This window comes from Denticeps clupeoides, chromosome 1 (assembly GCF_900700375.1).
Source record: "Denticeps clupeoides chromosome 1, fDenClu1.1, whole genome shotgun sequence".
Taxonomy (NCBI): domain Eukaryota; kingdom Metazoa; phylum Chordata; class Actinopteri; order Clupeiformes; family Denticipitidae; genus Denticeps; species Denticeps clupeoides.
Window position 1 is genome coordinate 39856493 of NC_041707.1, and position 19720 is coordinate 39876212.

At 47.2% G+C, this 19720-nt stretch overlaps 2 protein-coding genes and 2 non-coding genes across 6 annotated transcripts in view; 3 read left to right on the forward strand and 1 right to left on the reverse strand.

The window, feature by feature from the left end:
• Window positions 1-443: 443 nt before the first annotated feature.
• On the forward strand, window positions 444-14385 carry hgfac (HGF activator). 2 transcript variants are annotated; one of them, XM_028985222.1, is made up of 14 exons: window positions 444-1925; window positions 2228-2291; window positions 2741-2834; window positions 3762-3835; window positions 6310-6435; window positions 6536-6667; window positions 8780-8890; window positions 9764-9938; window positions 11351-11445; window positions 11525-11768; window positions 12075-12214; window positions 12693-12833; window positions 13157-13299; window positions 14127-14385. In XM_028985222.1, the coding sequence occupies exons 1-14, from the start codon at window positions 1857-1859 to the stop codon at window positions 14289-14291; spliced, it is 1773 nt and encodes a 590-aa protein (XP_028841055.1). In that variant the 5' UTR covers window positions 444-1856; the 3' UTR covers window positions 14292-14385. The 2 variants fall into 2 exon arrangements, with proteins under 2 accessions (XP_028841055.1, XP_028841046.1); XM_028985213.1 differs by having other exon boundaries at window positions 446-1925; window positions 6310-6453.
• LOC114803006 (U6atac minor spliceosomal RNA) lies at window positions 5693-5822 on the forward strand. Its single transcript, XR_003751854.1, has one exon. It is a non-coding gene; the product is annotated as a U6atac minor spliceosomal RNA (small nuclear RNA).
• Window positions 14386-15969: 1584 nt separating the features above from the next.
• The window catches only part of dok7a (docking protein 7a), a 31757-nt gene continuing 28006 nt past the window's right edge, over window positions 15970-19720 (forward strand). For both annotated transcript variants that reach the window (XM_028984980.1, XM_028984988.1), the window contains exons 1-3: window positions 15970-16064; window positions 16167-16212; window positions 19048-19278. In XM_028984980.1, coding sequence (XP_028840813.1) covers window positions 16011-16064; window positions 16167-16212; window positions 19048-19278 — 331 coding nt within the window. In that variant the 5' untranslated portion in view covers window positions 15970-16010. The remainder of the gene's footprint in view (window positions 16065-16166; window positions 16213-19047; window positions 19279-19720) is intronic.
• Window positions 16352-16423, reverse strand: trnae-cuc (transfer RNA glutamic acid (anticodon CUC)). Its single transcript has one exon. It is a non-coding gene; the product is annotated as a tRNA-Glu (tRNA).

A 19720-nucleotide genomic window follows, 5' to 3' on the forward strand; every position in this document is an offset into this window, starting at 1 on the left:
TCTGATGTAGATGAGCTCATGTACCATTGTCTCGATGTCAACACTGCCGCCTCCTGCCGCCTGTCCCTGGGTCTCACCCACACAGATCACTTAAAAGCTTTTTCTGCGCTTTCAGCCACTGTCATTAGTGAGACATTAGGCAAGAGGCGAGCTGAAGACGTCTTTTCTTCCGCGGTGTCAGGCTTTGTGGCCGGCAAGCGCAAACCCTCTCATTCTGCTCAGTCTCTGGGCGACAACGAGGAAAAGAGTTCTGCTGCTTGTTTACTTGAACATTTGCTCAACCCGCTCATGACTCAGAGGTTTCAGAATTGGGAAAAATGTGCCCTCGAGGGGATCTGCTTTCCCTCAGCACACTGCGGCATCGTCGCTGGCAGTCAGTTTTGTGCTTCGGAAATACTTAAGATGACGTGGTAAAACCGCCACTAGCCAAGATTTACACCGGGCCAAGAGTAGTGACTCGTCTCCAAAAAGCAGGCTGAGCAGAGCAATTCCTGCGATGTGTGTGCATCCATCTGTGCAGTAAAGACCATCTCAACAGATCCAGGTTGGGTTAGGTTTACTCTGGATAATTTGGTCCAGGTTGGGTTAGGTTTACTCTGGATTTTTTTTATCTAGGTTGGGTTAGGTTTACTCTGGATTTTTTTTATCTAGGTTGGGTTAGGTTTACTCTGGATTTTTTTTATCTAGGTTGGGGAAGGTTTACTCTGGATTTTCTTTATCTAGGTTGGGTTAGGTTTACTCTGGATTTTTTTTTATCTAGGTTGGGGAAGGTTTACTCTGGATTTTTTTATCTAGGTTGCGGAAGGTTTACTCTGGATTTTTTTATCTAGGTTGGGTTAGGTTTATTCTGGATTTCTTGATCCAGGTTGGGGAATGTTTACTCTGTATTTTTTTTTATCTAGGTTGGGGAAGGTTTACTCTGGATTTTTTTTTATCTAGGTTGGGTTAGGTTTATTCTGGATTTCTTGATCCAGGTTGGGGAAAGTTTACTCTGTATTTTTTTATCTAGGTTGGGGAAGGTTTACTCTGGATTTTTTTATCTAGGTTGGGTTAGGTTTGTTCTGGATTTTTTTTTATTTAGGTTGGGGAAGGTTTACTCTGGATTTTTTGATCCAGGTTGGGGAAGGTTTATTCTGGATTTCTTGATCCAGGTTGGGTTAGGTTTACTCTGGATTTTTTGATCCAGGTTGGGGAAGGTTTATCTGGGATCATTTGATCCAGGTTGAGGATTTAAAAGTTTAAAAAGGGGATTTAGGAAGGGTTGGGTGCATTCTTGAGCAGTTCACAGTCGCTCAGCCCAGTTCGATAAAATGATTCCTTTTTATCGCCCGGGGAGCATCTGTCGATGAAAGCAGGTCTGTCGGCTGGCAAAGGCCGAGAATGATTAACACGGTGATTTCATCTTGGGGCCAGCGCTCGGCCCAGGGACGCGGCGTCCATCTGCGGAAATGTCTCGCTCGATTAATGCTGATTACTTGCAGCACGCTCAGTCCTGCAAGCTTCCACCTGCCGGAGCAGAACAGGTCAAAGGGGGTCGATAATTACGGGACTGCGAGAGGAGGGTCTGCAGCCACAGCCCGGGCAAGGAATGTGTGCCGCGGCCTTTTCCAGAATATTCTTCACATGCCCACAGCATGTCATGCGAGTCTATAAACGGTTAATGCCGAACTAGAGCTAGTTGTCTGGGGGAAGGTAACCGGGGTCGTCGCAGGTGTCCAACGTGGCCCTCAAGCCCCGCGGTTTCCTGTTTCGGCCGGTGGAATCTCGGTGACGCAACCGGGGATTGGGTCACCCCGCGTCCCTGACGGTCGCCACCCACCTTCACCCCGGGAGCCGAAGGAGGAGTTGAAGGGAGGATGGAGCTGCTCGCCGCGCCGCCGCTGCTTCTCCTGCTGCTGACGGCCGGCGTGCTGGACGCGCGGACGGTGAGGAAGCGCCAGAAGTGTCCTGTCTTTTTCCCGCTTCTTTCTCTCTCTCTCTGTCCCTCTGTGTGTGTATGTCTCTCTCTCTCTCTCTCTCTCTCTCGCTCTCTCTCTCTCTCTCCTTCATGCTCTCAGTGTCTCTCTCTCTTTCACTTTCACGCAGCTCGTGGTGCAAGTTACAAACGTTATAAATCCATTAGCTTTTCCAGCGCTCGTCGTCTTTAAAACACGAAATATAACCTATATGCCCTTTTTTAAAAATTTGATAAAGTTAATTTAAATCCCCAAATTAAACGTGTTTCCAGAGAATGTTTCCCCCAGGCCACGAAATATTACCTTCAAGAGATGCCATCAGAGGGAGCCATAAAGGTAGGCTGATTTATTTTATTTATTAAATCACATACATATGGGATTAGTGCACTTTTTTATTGTTATAAATTCCTTACATCGTCACAAGTACCCTACAGACAGTTCATTTCTATTCATACTGTATATATTCATATAGTATCTCCTTAGCTGTGGGGTTTCAAGTTTGGGTACAAGTCTACGACAGTACAAGTCTACGATATGGCTTTTGTACTGGAAACTACCAAATTTACATAGAATGGACCAGAACCCAACTTACTACCATTGTGTCCCTGAGCAAGACGCTTAATCCTGACTGTCTCCAGGGGGGGAACATCCCTGTAACTGCTGACTGTAAGTCGCTCTGGATAAGGGCGTCTGGTAAATGCGTCTGTGAAGTGGTGGAACTGATTTTTTTTTCTGTAATTATTATTTTTAACTTGTATGATGAACTGGAATATCTACACGTCCAGTTCTCACCACGGACGGCCGGGAGTGTAAATTCCCTTTTCTCCTGGGAGGGACCCTCCATCGTCAGTGCATCTCCATCAGCTCCCCCTGGCCCTGGTAAGAAACCCACCATCGTGCACCCACGTGCTTCTCAGGTGAACGGGCGGCCATGCAGGTTGCATGAAGAAACGTGAAGCGCTGAAGCCTCTGATGATGCGTCACTGAAGGCATCAAAACTATGAATGAACACATGTGGAGTTCTGTACTTAACAAAAAGTGGAGACCTGGCCTCCACAGTCACCGGACCTGAACCCAATCCAGATGGTTTGGGGTGAGCTGGACCAACAAGTGCTAAACACCTCTGGGAACTCCTTCAAGACTGTTGGAGAAGCATTTCAGGTGACGACCTCTTGAAGCTCATCGAGAGAATGCCAAGAGTGTGCAAAGCAGTAATCAGAGCAAAGAAACTAGAATATAAAACATGTTTTCACTTATTTCACCTTTTTTGTTAAGTACAGAACTCCACATGTGTTCACTCATAGTTTTGATGCCTTCAGTGAGAATCTACCAACGTAAATGGTCATGAAAATAAAGAAAACACGTCGAATGAGAAGGTGTGTCCAATTGTTTGGCCTGTACTGTATATATATTACTGTATATTATAGTGACAATTTGCCTTCAGAAATGCATGAAACTGGGCGTGGCTGGTACTGTAAGCCCTACATGTAGTCGGATTGCCATGACGGCGTCGTGAGTAAGCAGGGTCCGCGGCCCCATCCCACGCACAGCCGGAGCTTCTGTTTGTCCCACGCGGGGCCAGCTCGGAGAAGCAGCCACCGGAATTGGCCAATGCGTTGCGAAACCCGGCCAAGAAGAGGGTTCCTTTCCGCTGCGTGTATACGCGTGTGTTAATATGTCCCCCCCTCGTGTAATCTAAGCCGGCGTGGAGAGTGCTGTTTATGTAAGGTGTGGCGTGCGAGGGCGCCCCGGCAGGCCTCGTCCTCGTGCGAGCCTCAGGAATGCTGCTTTATTCCCGTCTCCTAGGTGCTCCCTCACGCACAACTTCGACCGCGATCGCCAGTGGGGCTACTGTCACACGGAGGAGCGTCACCCCAATGGTACGTGGGCGTGGCCTCCGCACCTTTATCCTTTGTCTGATCGATATTCAGCACGTATCAGACAGCATTTGTCTGATAAATGCTGTAAATGTAAATGTCTCCCTAATTATGGAGTAGCGGTTGCACTATTCACACCTTAGTTGGAATATATCGGCTATTCAATGTCGCTGCTACCTCTCTATTTCTGCCACACCACTTCATAAGTGTGTCCCTGAGCAAGACACTTAACCCTAAGTGTCTCCAGGGGTGACTGTCCCTGTAACTACTGATTGTAATCGCTCTGGATAAGGCCATCTGATAAATGTTGTAAATGTAAATGTAAATGTAAATCACTTCATCTAATAATTTACTATACCTGCCATAGTTATTTATTAATTGTTGCTTTGTTCTTGTCATTTATATTGCACTATTACTACTCTTCTGTTCATATTGTTTCTTATTGCATTGAGCATGCTTGTTGGACAAAAGAATTTCCCTCGGGATGAATAAAGGTTTACCCACCCCACCCCACCCATCCCCACCCTACCCTACAGCGCATCCGGAAAGTATTCCCAGCCCGTCACTTTTTCCACATTTTGATATGTTACAGCCTTATTCCGAAATAGATAACATTTTTTTTGTTCTCAGAATTCTACACACAACACCCCATAATGTCAACATGAAAAAAAAGTTTACTTTAGGTTTTGGCAAATTTATAAAAAAAAAAAAAAAAAAACACACAGTAGGGTGGTATATCCTAGTGGGTAACACACTTGCCTGTGAACCAGAAGACCCAGGTTCAAACCCCACTGATTAACATTGTGTCCCTGAGCAAGACACTTAACCCTGAGTGTCTCCAGGGGGGGACTGTCCCTGTAACTACTAATTGTAAGTGGCTCTGGATAAGGGCGTCCGGTAAATGCTGTAAAATGTAAATGAAGCTCAGCATTAAGCTCCTGTTTCCCCTGATCATCCTTGAGATGTTTCTGCAGCTTAATTGGAGTCCACCTGTGGAAAAAACAAGTCACAGGAATCGTCTGTAGACCTCCGAGACGGGATTGTCTCCAGGCACAAATCTGGGGAAGGCGATTAAATCATTTGCCGTTTATTAAACAGCAATTCTTCTTCTTCTCATTCTCGGCATTTACTGTTATCGTTAAAGGCCGATTCTTACGTTTGTATGAGCGTTGAGGAGCGTCCAGTGGCTGTGTCTCTTGGCTGTTTGAGGGGCTGGCTGGCAGCTTGGGAGCATCTGGATCTGCTCGTTCCTTTGCCGATTGACATGTGACTCCAGCCCTGTGCAGGAGCGTGGAACTAGTTCTGGCCGCGTTCGTCAGCGCTGCGCTCAGACGTGTAGCAGGACGGAGTGCTGTACACCGGAGGCGCCTTCTTCTTCTGCTCTTCTCATGAGCGACTAAAGCATATTTTAAGCAGAAACACCTGAAAAGTGGCAAGAAGGCCTTTAATGGTGACTTATTGTGGAAAACTGTGCTTCAGCAGAATTTGGTGGAACTCCCATGCAGTAAACATGGGCGGGGTTTTTGGACGTCTCACAGATAAGAGGTGGCTGGAGTGTGTTTCATAAGAAGAATCAGACTTGGACTTATTAGTCATGCAGTGTTGCATTTACTAGGAATTTGTTTGGCCTGATGGAGGTGTTAAAAGAGACCTGGAGAGCTTTGAGCTGTTGCATCTTGGCTGAGTTGACACACGCTGTTTTGTGATGGCTTCACATTTAATAATCCTGATAGTGTGACGCATGTGGACACCAGTTGTCGAAGGGACGTAGTATGGCATCCGAGCTACGTCCAGCAAATTTGTATTGTTCTTCCTCACGGTATATATTATATATATATTATTCTCCTTCGTTGTCCCTGGCTGGTGGAACAACCAGGAGAGAAGGTTAGCACTCGCCTTGACAAGGATGGAAGAGGCCTTTGTGGCCTTCAACACACATATGGTTAAGGCATTGCCACCTACATCGTGGCATCTCTAACCAAGTTTTTGTGGCAGTGGTGGCCTAGCGGTTAAGGAAGCTGCCAAGAAGCCACTGAGGTGCCACTGAGCAAAGCACCGTCCCCACACACTGCTCCCCGGGCGCCTGTCATGGCTGCCCACTGCTCACTCAGGGTGATGGGTTAAATGCAGAAGACAAATTTCACTGTGTGCACCGTGTGCTGTGCTTCTGTGTATCACATGTGACAATCACTACACTTTAACTTTTACTTTAACAACTTGCCCGGCTCCATTCGACTAGCCGAGACTTCTACCACCTTTAAGAAGCAGTTGAAAACCCACTTGTTCAAAAAGTATTTCAGACGAGTCTAACACTAACACACATACATGCACACACACTCACACTGCACTATTGTTTTTTTTTTCGTCACAATTTCCGAGCATGTTCTTTTTTCTGACAAGTTAGGCTCTTAGTTTTGTAACTAAAAAACTAGAAAAGAAAAGTAAAGAATGCCGTTGTTTCATCGTTCCCTCTGCAGTGGTTGTTCCTGTCGCCATAAGGGAGGCGGACCCGTGTGAGGGGAACCCGTGCCGGAACGGTGGCCTGTGCACACGCGCCCCGTACAACCATTCGTTCGAGTGCTCCTGTCCTGATGGCTACACAGGCAGGTGGTGTGAGAAGAGTGGGTAACACCTCCATCGACCCTGTCCATTAAAGGCCCATCACCGTGCCGCGGGGTCACCTTCCTCCATCTTGTTTATCAGAGAAGTGCTTTGAGGAGGTCCACCTGCGACACTACGACAGCGGAGAGTCTTGGGGGAGGGTCCACCACCGCAATGTGGAGCTGTGCACCTGCCTGGACGGGAAGGTCTCCTGTGAAAGCACCCGATACACTGGTGAGAGGAGTGCAGGCTCGTGTCATTCTGTCTTACTTGATCTATTTAGGTAAGCCCGTGGTGCATTGGCACATGACTTCCTGTAGCCTTAGACTGACCTCCATCTTCAAATCTCAGAATTGCACATGGATCGTGTAGATGAAAAATAATAGTCCATGTTGCAACGACCCCCAAGTACCTCACCCTTCCAATTACAGTAGCGTGGTAGGACCTGCGGTGCCCATCTGGCGCCGACAGCTTCTCCCTCCAGGGCTGAATTTAATCTGCTCTTCAGCACGAAGTGATTTATAGTTACAGGAGATACATCAGAACCAGTTTCATGGTGCTCTACAAGGCGTGGTGTTATACAGAAATAAACTGATAGAAGAAGAAGTGACTTGTTATCTGTAAATTGGAGCGCAGGCACCATTCTGTAATCACCCAGAAGATGAAATGAGACGTCATGACTGACAGCTCTCCAGCATTCTGGATGACGCAACCCCCCATTTCCTGGCAATCTTCACCTACATCCTCTAATACCACTCGCTCATGTCAGCAGACATCACGAACATGATGTCAGGACGGCTGCATTAAAATAAAAATTCCATTTCTAAGAATAGATGGACACGCGCCACCTTTTGCCCCCGGGTGCGTGCTGGCATTTATTTCTCCGATTTCGGACCGAAGCTGGCGGGACGAGAGAAATATGTAATCGCGATAAACCCTCTCATATCCCTGCACTACTGCGTCCCTGAAGCTGACCAGAAATGGAGGAACTTTGCAGAACAAACACGGCAGGCACGGCAGAGGGAGCGGCGTGTTTTGGTACATCTGTGCTGGAGACGGAGTGAGAGGAAGAAAAGTTGTCAAAAGATCTTTGGCTCTTCTGCGCGTGCGAACGTCTTTTCACAGCCAAGAGAATGGTGTGGCTCCTGAAAGGACAGATGAAAGGAACAAATTAAAACAACAGCAGCTGAGTCACACTGACGGCTCTGAGACATTCAGTATCTACTTTTGATGAGATATCAAAGTAGATATGAGCATTTTTCAAACTGCAGATGATCACAAATTTATAGTGAGGGATCAGAAAATCTGTAATAATCTGTTGCATGAACCTCTGATTCATCCCTCTGAGCAGATTACAGATTACTGAAACCCGTGAACATTATACAGAAGTATTGTGCAATCACGGTAGGGAGGACAGGTAGGGGACACCGTCAGCTAGATAAAATCTCGTCTTTGCATGTAGCTACCAGTTCTAATTGCTCCTGTCATTCAGTTACAGTTGTACCGCTGTAATGAGGAGATATTTTTGTTCATCGTGCAAAGTCTTCAGAAATGTAGGGTCCGATGATGTTGGACAACTTGGACAGATCTTGGACGTTCCTGTTCGTCGCTGCTCTTGTGAACCAGTCATCACTACTGTTCCAGTACCAACGGAAAACTTGAGCTTGAACTTGGATAGTCAAATATACCTGAATGTATTTCACCCAGGTAACGCTAGAAATGGAAAACCAGAGCTGTGACGTCAGCAAGAAAAAGCTTTACGATTCCTTCCTGTCGTCTGGACCCCATTCTGAGGAGCGGCACAGGAAATGATAACAAGACGAACCCCAGAACAAGACCAAAACTTTCAATTCTCGTGAAACAGTGGCAGCCTCTAAAGGCCAGGAGTCGATTAAGTTCTAGTATATAAATCTTGTTGATGAATGAAGCTCTCCCATTGCTGACAGGACCAAGACGGTGTAAAATCGACAGAATTGCTCCAGTTCTGGATCTACATTGAAGAAAGATCTGTGATTAATCATGTTGGCAGTATTGTTATTGTGATGTGTGACATCATACGGAAGGCATTAGGGCCATGAAACCCGATAGCTTTTTCCTCACCAATCTGAGGTTCACTTCGGATCATAATATGACTCAGAAGGCATCGCAAGCACCATGTAGGAGGTGACCACCGCCGCTCTCCGACAGCCATGTAATTACCGCTGAAGGGTGGTTCCCACTCGACCGCAGACGCACTGTTTGGCCATGAGGAAACACCCTGCAGGGTCCAGCCTGACAGTTCGGGGAGTGTACAGACTCTTACTGTCTGTTTGTGTGTGTGTTGTGTGTGTTTTTGTGTGCGTCCAGCCTGCTCGTGGAACCCGTGTGAGAATGGGGGAACGTGTCGGATTATTGAGGCCACGGGGGAAGAGGTGTGTGCCTGCAAAATGGGGTACAGCGGACCATTCTGCAGCATTAGTGAGTTGCGGTCATACATAGACATAAATGCTCATTGAAAGTGATTGAAGCGAAGCGATTGGCCACTTTATTTTAAACACATTGTGTGGAGATAGGGTACTGCTGTTGCAGTGTTGAACAGTCATCATGCATTCCTTAATTTGTGGTCAGGATCGAGCCTCGGCTGATCTACCTAATGATGATCCGCCACACAATTTAGATGCAATGTGTTTTTTATAGAGTGCTCATTGACTTGCAGGTAAACTTGCATATAACCAAATCTGGCCAAAAACAGCCTGCTGTTGCAGTGTTGTACAGTCATCATGTAGTCCTTATTTTCTGGTCAGGATCGAGCCACCGCTGATCTACCTAATGATGATCCGCCACAGAATGTAGATGCAAGGTGTTTTTTATAAAGTGCTCATAGACTTGCAGGTAAACTTGCATATAACCAAATCTGGCCAAGAACAGCCTGCTGTTGCAGTGTTGTACAGTCATCATGTAGTCCTTAATTTGTGGTCAGGATCGAGCCACCGCTGATCTACCTAATGATGATCCGCCACAGAATGTAGATGCAAGGTGTTTCTTATAAAGTGGTCATAGACTTCCAGGTACACTTGCATATAACCAAATCTGGCCTTTGAAACACTTGCAGGTGATTGCATGTGCCAGCCCTAACGTTAAAAAACAGGGCTGTTCAAAGTTACTTTAATAGTTTCATTTAAAATATTCAAGCAGAAGCCTCTTTCATGCACTTGTCTCTGTGATAGTTTTAAATGCGAGTTGCAGACGTGCAAAGTATTTCTTTTTAATCAATTGACAGCCCAAACAGAATTATGCACACAATTACTGACCAGTTTAATCCCAAATAAAACCATTTCCCTCCTGTAACAGCCCTTGAGGCGCAGTGTTACGAGGGTAACGGAACCCAGTACCGCGGCACGGCCAACACCACCATCTCTGGTGCCCGCTGCATGCCGTGGAACTCCGACCTCCTGTTCAACAAGCTGAACATGGCCGCGATGCAGGGCGCCGACCTCAAGGGACTGGGGGAGCACGCCTACTGCAGGTTGTATCCTCTGACATAAAGAAAATGCTGTTGAGTAATGGTGCTCCCGTCGTATGTTAATTAGCTCTAAAGTGTTGGGGACAACTTTTTGAGTCATTTTATATTGAATCAAAGTTCCCATCAATCAGGACTAATACAGGATGAAAAAGGGGCAGATTCGTGCAGGCCCAGACTGACAACATCGGCCAGTGATTACGTGCAGCACAGTCTTTATTATATAAATTGATGTTGCAATTGCATTTTATTAAATGTATCAGCACAGCTGCAAACATTTAACAGCACCATTTTTTTGCTTTACAAATGCTTGAGAGTTGTTGTTGTTGCCTGCCTGGAGATTTGAGTATAGCTAAGTATTATTAGCTAAGATAAAAATGGGCATATTATTTCCGTCATCTGTTTCGTAAGTGCAGCCCTGCACATCCAGCCTATCTGGGAGATTAATCAAGATGTCAGGACAACTCTCTGCCATGCCCGCAAAACCACGCTCACACGGAGTTTAAATATGAGTGTTGGAAATTGGGGCGGAGGGGGGTGGCGTAATGACACGTTGCGCGCCAATCCTGACCAGCCTCTCCAGCCGAGTTATGAGAGTTCCAGGCTTGTGATCTGTCACGCTGGTTTGACACGGCCCGAAACAGTGGCTCGGTACATGGTGAACGGGTCAGACAATGACCCGACGGCGAACAGAGCAGCTATACACAGGTGAAAGCAACCAGCAAACATAATAACACTCGACCGACAGGAAGCTCTGGTCCGAATCCCGCACCCGGAGTAGCCCCTGCCGGACCATCTTGATTTCCATAGGCAGACATTAACGCAGGATTTGGTGGGCCTCGTGCATAGTGTGTAGTACGATGTCATTCCGTTGTGCTCCTCCTCTAGGCAGGGGCGTGTCTGGACTTTTTTTGTTGGGTTGGGGGGAGGGAGGCAGGCAGGTGCACAGAGTATATAAGGAGTGGCCGGGGGTTGGGGGGCGTTTGTTGCGAAGACCACACATGTGCAGATGGAGAGGGGGTGTATGATTGTGGGGGGGCGGGGGTTAGGGTGGTAGAAGCCTAGTGGGGTAACACACTCGTCTATGAACCAGAAGACCCAGGTTCAAATCCCACTTACTACCATCGTGTCCCTGAGCAAGACACTTAACCTTGAGTGTCTCCAGGGGGAGACTGTCCCTGTAACTACTGATTGTAAGTCGCTCTGGATAAGGGCGTCTGGTAAATGCTGTAAATGTAACTGTAAAATGCAAGAGCCGTTTTATTACTAGCACGAACATGCGCTTAGAAGCCATTGACGTGAAACCATCAAATTACTCACCCCACAAGGCTTCTCTAATTTGACGAACTGGTCAACAACCCCTGCCTCTAAGCCTATTCCTAACATTTACCATGTCTGGCTGTGGCGCTTTGGCCTAGGAACCCTGATGGTGACAGCAGGCCTTGGTGCTACGTCATGAATAATAGAGTTGCAACGTGGGAGCACTGCGACATTCCCCCCTGTACCACTAACAGTACGTAAAACACTCAGAAGACAATAAATGCCCATTTTTTCCCCCCCGTTCCTCACCCCCCGCAACACCTTGCACCCAGCTTCATTCAGGCACGTGGCGACCCCTGCCCCTAAGGCGCCCCCCACCCGTAAGCCCCGCAAGCCGCCCTCGTGCGGCACGCGGCACAAGAAGCGCATCCCTCGCGGCCGGATCCTGGGCGGGACCGCCACCCTCCCTGGGTCCCACCCATGGATGGCGGCGATCTACATCGGGGACTCGTTCTGCGCAGGCAGCATGGTGGCCTCCTGCTGGGTGGTGTCCGCCGCTCACTGCTTCTACCGCAAGTATCTATCCATGCGTCCGTCTGGATTTTCAGTGTTATCATTCAATTAATCTGTACATTATCAATAACAATTTATAGAAATTAGCAACTGTTAATTATTTGTTGCCAAAGAGTCAAATGAATATTTAGGCTATATGTAAGAAATCATTATATTCCAAATTATATGACAATAGAAAAACTCAGTGTGTTATATAATAAAATTCACACGATCGTTATTTTATTATTTTGCTTTCTTTTTTTTAGCATTTCTGATATCCATAAATCCGTGAAACTCTCCTTTTGTCATTCTCCTTTTCTTCTGCCGTAGCCCCCTGCTGTCCACTATAAAGGTTGTCCTTGGACAGCATGAATTCAACCACACAGGCCCCAACACCTGGACATTTGGGGTGGAGAAGTACATCTTCCCCGAGCAGTACAACCAGTTCAATCCCACCGTGAATGACATTGGTGAGCCTGTTGGGTTACAAAAGGAAACCGCTTACTGCCGTGAGCTTCGTCTCCGCGGCCTCAGTTGTTCTTCTCCCTGACAGCTGTTCTCCATGTGCCCCGGACAGCTGGTGGAACGGGACCTGGTCTTCAGACACACTCGCTTTATTAGCCTCACGCGGCTCTTTAAGCACAAACATACGGAGATTTTTTTTCGCAATCATAACTGCTTTTCATCAGAGGCTTGATGATTTGGGACAATCGGTTCATTGTATGCTTACAAATGTTGTTAGAATATAAAAGAATTTGTCATTATTGACGTAAAACCAATCATATACACAACCCAGCCAGTCAATGAGGAGCATCACATACACATGTTAATGCGTGGACACAGGTCTTTTTTATAAACCAAAAACCCTGTTTATAGAAAAGCGTTTTCGCGTGGACGGGGGCCCAAGAATGCGAAGCCGCAGCGACTGACGCTCCATCTGATCCCCAGTGCTGGTCAAACTTCAGAAGAAGGACGGCCGCTGTGCCCGGAGGAACCAGTTTGTGCGCCCCATCTGCCTGCCGGAGACAAACACCACCTTCCCCGACTACTACTGCTGCCAGATCACCGGCTGGGGCCACAGGCAGGAGAGTGAGTGTCTCAGACGGGCAATCGGGGGTTAAAAAGCTCCGGAGAGAGATGGTTTATTCTGTACCGGTTTTCGCCAATGCCGTAGAAGTGCTTCTGTGTGTTACTACAGCTGCAACACAAGAGCCCACTCAAGATTGAGGTCAAGATAGAACCACTTTTGAGAGTTCAGTCTGTAAAACTGACACTTTGACTCCGCCCGTACGGGCGGAGCCCCATCCCAATATGAACCCAAGAACCCGGATGAGATGCAAGAGCGTGCAAATTAGCACCGGCGGCATGACGGGGCTCTTGTTTCCAGGACCTGAGCTGTGTTCTCTCCCCAGAGGGCCAAACGTACAACAGCCTGATGGAGGGCGTGGTGGGAATCATCCCGTTCGAGTGGTGCTCCCATCCGAAGGTCTACGGCTCAGAGATCCGGCCAGGCATGCTGTGCGCGGGGAATAATGGCTGCGTGGACGCCTGCCAGGTACGGGGACGACTTTGTGCCACTCCCTGCCTTGTGTTATAGCCAGAGTAGGTGTGTTTGTCCGGGTCGGGGAGTAACGAGTACAAGTGTTACGTACTTTAATTATGAATAAATGCGTTGACGCACCGCCAACAGAAACGAAGCATTGAAGCGACCCGGAAACCAAGATGGAGGAGAGGTTGATTATTAGCACTGATTGTAAAGCGATTCTAGAAATTTAAATCGACAGCATCGTCTTACCGTGACACCGCAAGCAAGGCATAAAAAAATGTCGGATGCTACAGACCTGCCGGGTGGATTCTGACAGTGAACGGGTGCTGGTTTAGTGAAAGTGAAGCGATCGTCACAGCACACGGTGACACGGCGAAACGTGTCCTCTGCTTTTAACCGTCACCCTTGGTGAGCAGTGGGCGGGGACGGCGCTTTTGCTCAGTGGCACCTCGGCAGCTCGGGATTCGAACCGGCGACCCTCTGATTACGACCAATGCCCGGGACGGAGGAACCCCGACCAGCCATAGAGATCCTTAAATTATTCAGTGCTTTTGAATGTTAAATACTTGGTTTACGTGCATTATAACTGTATGATCATAAAAGTCCGACATTGTGGTGCTTTATTATATTATCTTTATTACATTGATAAATTATAATAATGTTAATTCATGTAATGGTATATATGGTAAACACTGCCAGATTTCAAAATGTCTAAGACTAATAATTCATCATTTACAAAAGTACTCAAAAAAGTGATCAGATGTAATGGGAATAGTTACACTGCTATTACATTTTAAATAGGGAAACTTTCCCAACGCTGGTGTCTATATGTGCAGGGAGACTCTGGCGGCCCCCTGGCCTGCGTCAAAGACGGGGTCAGCGTCCTCTACGGGGTCATCAGCTGGGGAGAAGGCTGTGGACGGTCGAGCAAGCCTGGCGTGTACACCAGCGTGCCCAAGTACATGAGCTGGATCAACTCGGTCATGCGGCGGAGGTCCTAGCCCGGGTGGACGTGGACTTGTTTATAACACCACTGTGAATAAATAGTTTTTTTTTATGCAATAAAATAATTTTAAATAAAACACTTGATCTTGACTATTTGTTGATCTTGACTGTTGTTCTTCTGCTTGTTGGAGATCATTCGATAGTTTACAGAATTGGAAGAGACTGACACCCAAGTTCTTCTACCACATCTCTACACATCAGCATTTAATCGTTATAATTCGAACAGAACTGTACCCATGAAGATGTTTTGGTCTATTTGAACACTGTGTACGAGGTTTGAGAAGAAGCATTGGAAGCCGTGGTGGCACCATGGGGGAACGTCTCCTCATTTTACCAGCCTTTGCATGTACCATTTGTGTCCCTGTCCTGCAAAGGGTGGTAGTAGCCTAGTGGGTAACACACTTGCCCGTGAACCGGAAGACCCGGGTTCAAACCCTACTTACTACCATCGCGTCCCTAAGCAAGACACTCAACCCTGAGTGTCTCCAGGGGGGGACTGCAACGTTTTAGTTCAGGCCCGGAACGTTGCTCCAAAGTATTGGAGAAACCTGTGGTCAGATGGGGGCGCTGATTATTTGGTTATAAATCATGCTCAGCGCTGTCGCATCGTACGCGTGCGGCTTGGCGAGGCCGCGCCGAACGGCATGTGTAACCGGCCGTGCGGCGTGCGCGCCGGCAGAGTGAGGTTTCACATTCCTGCCTCGCTAATCCCGGATCGTCTTTCCACGCCCGGGCATAACCTATGGCGGCGGAGGCCGCTCAACGCATTCTATCGTTGCTGCCAGGGCCACTGGTGCCGGCATCGGGAGCGGGTGTACAGTCAGAGACGAGGGAGGCGGTTGGCAACACCGGGGACAAACAGAAGGCAGAAGGGTCTTGAGGGTGACCCCAAAGCGGTGGTAGTAGCCTAGTGGGTAACACACTCGCCTATGAACCAGAAGACCCAGGTTCAAACCCCACTTACTACTATCGTGTCCCTGAGCAAGACACTTAACCCTGAGTGTCTCCAGGGGGGGACTGTCCCTGTAACTACTGATTGTAAGTCGCTCTGGATAAGGCCGTCTGGTAAATGCCATAAATGTAAATGAAAGCGTGGTCAAATGGGTGTGGCAGCACAACTCGCACGGTGCTTCTGGGTTTATTATAAAGGACACAGACTTTCATACACGTCTCCTTTCTTTTCCTTCTCCTACCCACGATTCCGTGCTTCAGCCCCAGCGTGTCACACGTCATTTTGGACAACCGCAGCGGCTTACATCAAACCTGAATAAACCCGTCGAATGAGCTTGCGGACATTCTCACTCTTGGTCGCCATTTTATACTGTCCGTTGAACCTGGACGTGTAGTCCTTCCGGGTCGGGGAGGTCTGGGTGCTCCATCATCTGCAGACGATCACCCTCCGGCTTTGGGGAACCAGGACCCACCAGAGAAGAGCCCCCTCCCTTTTTTCAGGGTCTTTTAAAAGCTCTCTTGCTGCTCACATGCTGCTGCTGCTTTTAATTAGTCCACTTGACCTCTAACCTGACAAACAATTACCGAGGAGCCGGGCAACTGTGCAAACCGCGGAACACATGTCGGGGGGTCTGGGGGCTGTGCATGGGCCGGAGGGCCGGAGGGGGGGGGGCTTTAAAGCGACACCGCGCCGCCCCGCGCCGATAAAGTTATTCTGAAAGTCACCCTCCCGCCGGACGGCAGTGCTGGCACCATGACCGAAGATGACGGATTCGGTGGTCGCGGAGGGACACGTCAGGATCCGAGAGGGGAAAAGGGTGCTGTTCCCCCCCCCCCGCCCCGTTCCTTTCCTTTCATTGTCGTCGTGATGAAACGACGACCGCGGTAACGATGTGTGTGTGTATTTTTAATTTTTGCAGTGGAGGAGTAGATGGGTGGTGCTGCGCAAGCCCTCGCCAGTGGCAGGTAAATTACGCGCGTCCGTGACGCAATCGCGTAACAAGGTGCAAGGCAGCTTTTTACATCCATCCGACGTCAGACGTGAGCTTTTCGTGGGTTACTTTGTCACTTTGGCGATCGTAAAGTGAAGGGGAAAAAAAAGATCTTCCCTGACCGGGAATCGAACCCGGGCCGCGGCGGTGAGAGCGCCGAATCCTAACCACTAGACCACCAGGGAGTCGGAGGCGAGCGCTCCTCCTCTGAAACAGTAGGTTCTCCAGCCGCATGCGACGTCGCTGTCGCTGATGTGTGCAGATGGAGGTGCGTTTTAAATAGATGCAGAATCGGAATTAACCAAAAAATAAAATCCAGACCACAGTTGCATTTACACTTCAAGTGGGCCTTTTAAAACATCTTTTAAATTCCACTGGGCATTTTGACAGGAAGGGCAGGAAATATGCCCACTTTGGCACTTTGGGTTGAGCCGAAGAGCGGAGTCAGGCTTCAACCCTTTATAAGACACCTTTGAGTCTTGCATTGTGAAGATGCTTTTACTTTACAACCCTAAAATGCACATTAGCACATAACTAGGCCCCTACTCCAACACTTTATTACAACTCCAACTGGGTGGACCTGATAAATGATGGCATAGGTGGAGTGAGAGTGATGCATAATTGCTTAATTATTGATACACACTGAGGATGTTAATTTGTTAATTAATGGATAATTTGTTGTGTCAGGGTTTAGTGCTTTATTATTGTGGCATTGCTAATCATGGTAATAGCCTTAGCTTGGTTTTTTTATAATTCGAATTTTTCTTTAGTTGTGTTTAACAACTTAAATGACAACAATGGCTGTTGTGAAAATGCAATGGTAAAAAATATATTTTGCTCCATTGTGAAAACCAGCTAACTAACTAATGCTGACTAATGTTAATGTTAGCAATTGAAATGTCGTCCCAAGAATAAAAAGTTTAGGTAGTTTTACAATAAAACATAAATAGTGCTAACATTAACTAATGCTAACTACAGCTAGCTAATGGTAATGTTAATTAGCAAGTGACTCTTGTAGTAATGAAACATAGCTAATGTTAACATTAACTAATGCTAACTACAACTAAAGCTAGTTAATGGTAGTGTTAATTATCAAATGTCTCTCGTGGGAATGAAACGTAGCTAATGGTAACATTCCACAGCTATTGATAATATTATATCTTTGGTATTATATTACACACACTATAGCTAAACAAAACTTAATTCTATTAAGAAAACGACAGATCGGCCTTGTGTGTAGATACCTGGACCTGAACAGACCCCTCCAGTTTGCACGAGAACATGTGCAGGCTGCAAACGTACAGTGCATGGCAGCAGCGACCGAAGCCGTTGCCGGCATGTGGGTTTCTTCAACAGGGGCCCTTTGGCAGGCGGTGTAAGCATCACCCGTACGCCCAGACGCCGCCGCTTTTTTCCCCTCACACACCATGAGTGTTAAGGTGGGCTTGGTTGGCCTGGGTGGCATTAGAACACGGGTCACAGGAATAAAGCAAAAAAAAAAAAAAAAAAAACACCTTTTATCCATTTAGTTTCAGAAGTTAGCCAGATATAAAGGTCAGAACGATCTGGAAGTTTATACAGTACAGGCCAAAACTTTGAACCCACTTCTTGTTCAATGTGTTTTCTTTATTTTCATGACCATTTACGTTGGTAGATTCTCACTGAAGGAATCAAAACTATGAATGAACACATGGAGTTATGTACAAAAAAAGGTGAAATAAGTGAAAACATGTTTTATATTCTAGTTTATTTGCTCTGATTACTGCTTTGCACACACTTGGCATTCTCTTGATGAGCTTCAAGAGGTCGTCACCTGAAATGCTTTTCCAACAGTCTTGAAGGAGTTCCCAGAGGTGTTTAGCACTTGTTGGTCCAGCTCACCCCAAACCATCTGGATTGGGTTGAGGTCCGGTAACTGTGGAGACCAGGTCTCCACTTTTTGTTAAGTACATAACTCCACATTCATAGTTCTGATGCCTTCAGTGAAAATCTACCAACGTAAATGGTCATGAAATCAAAGAAAACACATTGAATGAGAAGGTGTGTCCAAACTTTTGGCCTGTGCTGTTTATTTGGCTCGTACCATCCAGCTACCTGAGTAAACCCTGTTTTGTGGTGCCACCATGGTATATTTCAGTGAGTAACAGTTGAAGGGCCTGAAGTGATTAAACACAAGAAGATTTGGTTTCTTCCTTGGCATACGATTGGCGATGTGTATCTGAGTGATGATTCTTTTTCCGGCAACCATCAGCCATGATCTGGCAGACTGTATGGAAAAATCCATGTATGCAAATGACCATTCAATTGATAAGATCTGGGTTGTGATCAGTGTTTTTTTTTTTTTTTTAATCTGTCAAAACACAACAAGAGCAAAACCACAGAGGTGCTTTAATTATATATACATAATACCACAGGACCAACACGAAACTCCGGTCCGAATCCCCTTCTGGACCAGATCCTGACAGTGTGTACATGTGTACGTGTATGTCATATTTTGTCAGTAGTTTTGCATCCCACTGGACCAACAGCCGGGCAAATGCTGGGGATAAACAGGGCACTAATGAACCAACGGGAAGCTGTCTGAAGTGCCTTTGGCACGGTAGTTTGTAATTATGCTCCTGGAAGTTAATGGAGAAATGAATAGAGAAACCATTAATCCCAGTGTAATCCTGAGGTACACTTAATTACAGTAATGGGGAACTCTGGAATGTCTGTAATTGCTCGTGATTAAATGTAATTTTAATCAGCATCCAGCAAACAATGGTCACAGGGAAAAAGTCTCTTTCTTTCCTTTCTTTCCTTCCTCCAGATTGCCTGGTGGTTCTGGTATATAAGGAGCATGCTGAGCGCTCGTCGGGCCAGAAAGAGAGGAGCAGCATGACCCTCGAGCACATCTGCGGCCTGGAGTCCGGGCTACCATACGAGGCGGTGGCCCACTCCCTCACCATCCTCTGCCTTGGCCACAGCGTTGTCCTGGGCTTCGAATCCAAGGAGGCCCTGCAGGCGTGGGAGCTCCGTATACGCTACAGTTTAGGAGAAGGTGGGTGGGCTGCAGACCTGAAATTCTCACTGTTGCCCATTACTACTCTGAGTGGGGCCAGATTGGAGGGACAAGGGGAAAGATTAGGTGAAGAAACAAGCTGGGTGAGGCCAATGTACAGTGGATGTGTGATGTACCTTGGTAATGAGAGCTCCAGAACAGTCAGAATTAAAGCAGGATGAGTCCAGTCCATCAAATGCTGGCTAAAACTACAGAACTGGGTATTTTGACTGGAAGGGCAGGAAATATGCCCACTTTGGCACTTTGGGTTGAGCCAAAGAGCGGACTCAGGCTTCAACCCTTTATAAGACACTTTTGAGTCTTGCATTGTGAAGATGCTTTTACTTTACAACCCTAAAATGCCCATTTGCACATAACTAGGCCCCTACTCCAACACTTTATTACAACTCCAACTGGGTGGATAAATGATGGCATAGGTGGA